The sequence below is a fragment of the Terrapene carolina genome, unplaced genomic scaffold, assembly GCF_002925995.2.
Source record: "Terrapene carolina triunguis isolate 2854851 unplaced genomic scaffold, T_m_triunguis-2.0 Scaffold141, whole genome shotgun sequence".
Lineage (NCBI taxonomy): Eukaryota > Metazoa > Chordata > Testudines > Emydidae > Terrapene > Terrapene triunguis.
In genome coordinates, this window is record NW_020664492.1 from 4,716,498 (window position 1) to 4,720,696 (window position 4,199).

Genomic DNA, 4,199 nt, shown 5'->3' on the forward strand with positions numbered 1-4,199 from the left:
TCTCGGGCAAGCCTGCCCCAGACTTCGGTGGGAAATGTGAGTAAGGAGTACAAGCCAGAAATACAGGGTCGCATTGTTTCCCAGGCATTTTATTCTATTCTTTCCTTCCTGTAAAAAAAAAAACCCGTTGGGTGTTTTTAGACGGGCAGGTTACGGTATGTTCTATCAACACAATTTCTTCACATTTGTAATGGGGTTTACAGCCTCGAGATCTATTAAGTGGTCAGGGGCTGAAGAAAAAATATATTCGTATAAATGCTTTTTTCTTATTGACATGTATTCCTTACCAACCTACAAATTAAACAACACCAACAAAAACACCTCCTTGCCTTATACACAGACACAATTCAACGCCTAGATCAGGTACTGAATGGTTGAATTGTGTGTGAGTGTGTGTGTGTGTGTGTGTGTGCGCGCGCGCGCATAGACATTAGATCTAGATCAGGTTGTATGCTTTAAAGATCCTTTTCATTAACAAATAAAGATACCACCTCTTTTATTTATGCTAATTTTCATTATATGGGTGGGGGAAGCTAATTGTTAAAACTGCTCTGAAGCTGAAATATTTCAAAGCCTGCTTAATCAGTGCACGGCATTAAAAGTTGTGTAACTATTGTATAGCCAGAAAGACAGGAATAAACCGCATTGCAGCCTATTACAATTCAAGTGGTTTAAAATGAAAAAAGCATCTCTACTTTCTCTTGAATACACATTAACATTTATTTATTTACTATAATTCTATAGAATTGTAACATCCACCTATCTACCCACCGAGACATACTATAGATATATAGTATTCATAAAGTGTGTGTGCACTTTGTGTATATTGTATAGCTAGCTATGTGTGTGCGGACATGCATCTATGTAGGTATCCAAGAAACAGTGGGGCTGCTTTTTCATTTTGAATTGCAACAGGTTAAGATACGGCGAACTCTCCCCGTGTATATGCGCCAGACAGCTAGATAGCTGAGCTAGCTGTATGTACGCACAAGGTTTGCACCAGCCCTTTGCCATGTGAAGCAGGTTTATACAAATAACAACACCCAGTATTGTGGATTGTGTAAACCGGAGGATTAAGCTCTTGGTCATGCACAAAGAAAAGGGCTCGACATAGTGGGCGAGTTGTGGAAATAGCAGCGGAAGATGGGAAGAACTTCCCGACAAAAGGAAGAGGAGAAAGTTACGGGTGTGTTTGCAGAAACTCGGGGATCGCCTTGCCGGGATCAGCGCTGCGGCGGAGAGCGCCGAGCAAAGCCGTTGCCCAGGTGGGAAGGCGGGCCGGCGGCTAACGGGCTGGGAAGGGAAGTTACAGTGACTTGAAATAGTTGCTGCAAAGGCAAACCCAACAAGGGGAGCGGGCTGCCGGCGGCTGAACGCGCAGGAGCGCGATAAAGAGCCGGAGAAGAATATTAAATCGCTGGCGAATGAGCAAATAACCCCGCCAAAGGGAGAGGAGGGGTGAGGCCGCCAGCTACGGCGTGGGTGGGGCTGACAAGAATGGAGTACATTATGCAGTTCATTTAGTTAACAAGGGAAATAATGAGGAAGCGTGCAGCGTGAATGCCAAGAGAACAGGCACAAAAAGCCTATTGAGAGCCCCGGCCGCTCCTGGCGTAGCCATCACATGGCAAAGGCCCTATTTAAGCGGCGAGCCCGGCGCCTTTCAGCACCACTGGGGCTGGCCAGCACCCCGAGGCACCTCCGGCGGCTCCTCAGCGCCGGGCCGGCAGCGCGGGGAGATGCCGCGCTCCTTCTTGGTGGACTCGCTGGTGCTGCGGGAGGCGAGCGAGAAGAAGAGCGAGAGCAGCCCGCCGCCGCCCCTCTTCCCCTACGCCGTGCACCCCTCGCACCCGCTGCACGGGCTGCCCCCCGGCGCCTGCCACTCGCGCAAGGCCGGGCTGCTGTGCGTGTGCCCGCTGTGCGTCACCGCCTCGCAGCTGCACCCGCCGCCCCCGGCCCTGCCGCTGCTCAAGGCCTCCTTCCCCCCGTTCGGCTCGCAGTACTGCCACGCGCCCCTGGCCAGGCAACACTCGGCCTCCTCCGCGGTCAGCGTCAGCCACGCGCCGGCCATTTACCAGACCGCCTACCCCCTGCCCGACCCCAGGCAGTTCCACTGCATCTCCGTCGGTAAGTGCCGGGCGGGAGTGGTGGTGGTGGTGGGGCAAACGGACCCGATCCTGCCCTGCCAGACTCCCCGTGCGCTCCCTCGGTGGGGCGGGCCAGGGCAGGATGGGGCCAGTGTCGGCTGGCCCTAGTTGAATCCGAGGAGGAGAGCTGGCCCAGCCCCCGGTAGTGCAGGGTATGCCATCGGTGCAATGGCAACTGTGGCCTGGGGAGAGAGGATGACACTGCAGGGTATGCCATGCCCAGCCTGGGCACTGAGACCTCGCATATAATGCGTAAGGGGACCTGTGGCACGGCAGCGCACGCCGTACACCATCCATGCCATGCCGTGTAATATCTCTGGCATGGGGGTGAGTTGGCGGGACATGCCACCCACCGCCTAGGCAATGCCAGGTAGCGTATGCAACAGTGTGAGTCCTGTGGCATTCATAGAGGCACCCGGCCAACAGCTCGGTGATCTGGCTGCTCCCAGCCTGCCGGGGTGTGGGGAGGTTTCAAGGATGCCAAATGGGCCCCTAGAGCAGCTCTTGGTGCAGCAGGTTTAGCGCCACGGAGTCTGACCGTCCGCTTTCCTCTCCAGACAGCACCTCCAGCCAGCTGCCCAGCAGCAAGCGGATGCGCACCGCCTTCACCAGCACGCAGCTCCTGGAACTGGAGAGGGAGTTCGCCTCCAACATGTACCTCTCCCGGCTCCGGCGCATCGAGATAGCCACCTACCTGAACCTCTCCGAGAAGCAGGTGAAGATCTGGTTCCAGAACCGCCGAGTCAAGCACAAGAAAGAAGGCAAAAGCAGCTCCCACCGAGGAGGGGGCTCTGCCCACAGCTGCAAATGCGCCTCTCTGGCCACCACAAAGTGCTCGGAGGACGACGAGGACTTGCCCATGTCTCCATCCTCCTCAGGGAAAGACGATAGAGATCTCACAGTCACCCCCTAGCCCCAGAGACCAACCCGAGAGCAGAAGGGGATCTTGCCCTGTCCTATGCCAAAACGCTGTGGAAGGATTTTATACCGTTTTGTATATTTCATGTAATTTACAAAGGACTTTCTGGCCTTTTTATAAATCCTGTGAGTGCCGCTGTGTCGTTGTAAATAAACTGTCCGTGTGAGCCTAAATGTCGCCAACTGTTGCTATTTTGCTTGTGGTGAGGGGTTTTGGTTTTGTCATCAGGCAAAGCGTTCCGCTCCTCAACCTCTGTGTTGTGAACTGTGATTAACTGTATCTGGTAAACAGCGAATGTCCAGAGCAATCTATTTTTCAGAGGGGGCGGAGAGGGGAGAACTAGTTCTGTAATTTGTATCAATGGTCGGGAATCATTCAGCTTTATTCTCTCCCGACATTTCGTCCCTCTCCAAAGCAAAAGTGGAGACGCGCACAGGGTCACTATGGTGATCTCTAGACGCAGGTAATGAAGTGTGAAATGTGGTTTGACACCCCCCCCCTTTTTTTGAGGGGAGGGGAAAGATTGGGGAGAGGAGTTTGCTTTTTTTTCTGTAAAATTTGCTTGATGGCGTTTCTTCAGACCCATAGCTATGTAATTGTATGGTTTCTGTAATACCGGAAGATATTTATTTATTTATTTATGTAAAAAATAATAATAAAATTTTTGCATAAAGACATTACGTGACGCCTTTTTTAAAAAAAGCTGTAATTTATGTATCCTACAGCTCTCCAAAGTGTGCTTGTATTTATATATCTATCTAAAATTAAGTTGGGTATACAGAGGAACACTGCCGTATATATGTAGAATGTGGTATATTTGCCTGCATGATTGCCTCACCCTAAATATGTTTATGGCCAATATATAATTATTATAACATATATAAGGACCAAGTAAAGCATATTTTAATAATATATGCATATCTTCTTAGTCCAGCGAGAGATTTTCCTGCTGGAATTTAGCGCGTGTGATGCTTCTTTGATGCTACATAATCAGGAACATAGGCTTTCATTCCTTCTAGCAGTTTTTAAAAGCAAAAGATGCCGGTACTTCTGATCCTTGGGGAATAGCGCTTAAGGCTGGAAGCCAAACTAATTAGAGATTGACATTTTTCCGAAAAGCTATGATCCCCGCT

The 4,199-nt window shown here is 50.7% G+C and overlaps 1 protein-coding gene across 1 annotated transcript; it reads left to right on the top strand.

The window, feature by feature from the left end:
- Positions 1 to 1,739: 1,739 nt before the first annotated feature.
- On the top strand, positions 1,740 to 3,060 carry LOC113406843 (GS homeobox 1-like). Its single transcript, XM_026653631.1, has 2 exons — positions 1,740 to 2,127; positions 2,705 to 3,060. The coding sequence occupies exons 1-2, from the start codon at positions 1,740 to 1,742 to the stop codon at positions 3,058 to 3,060; spliced, it is 744 nt and encodes a 247-aa protein (XP_026509416.1).
- The last annotated feature ends 1,139 nt before the right edge of the window (positions 3,061 to 4,199 follow it).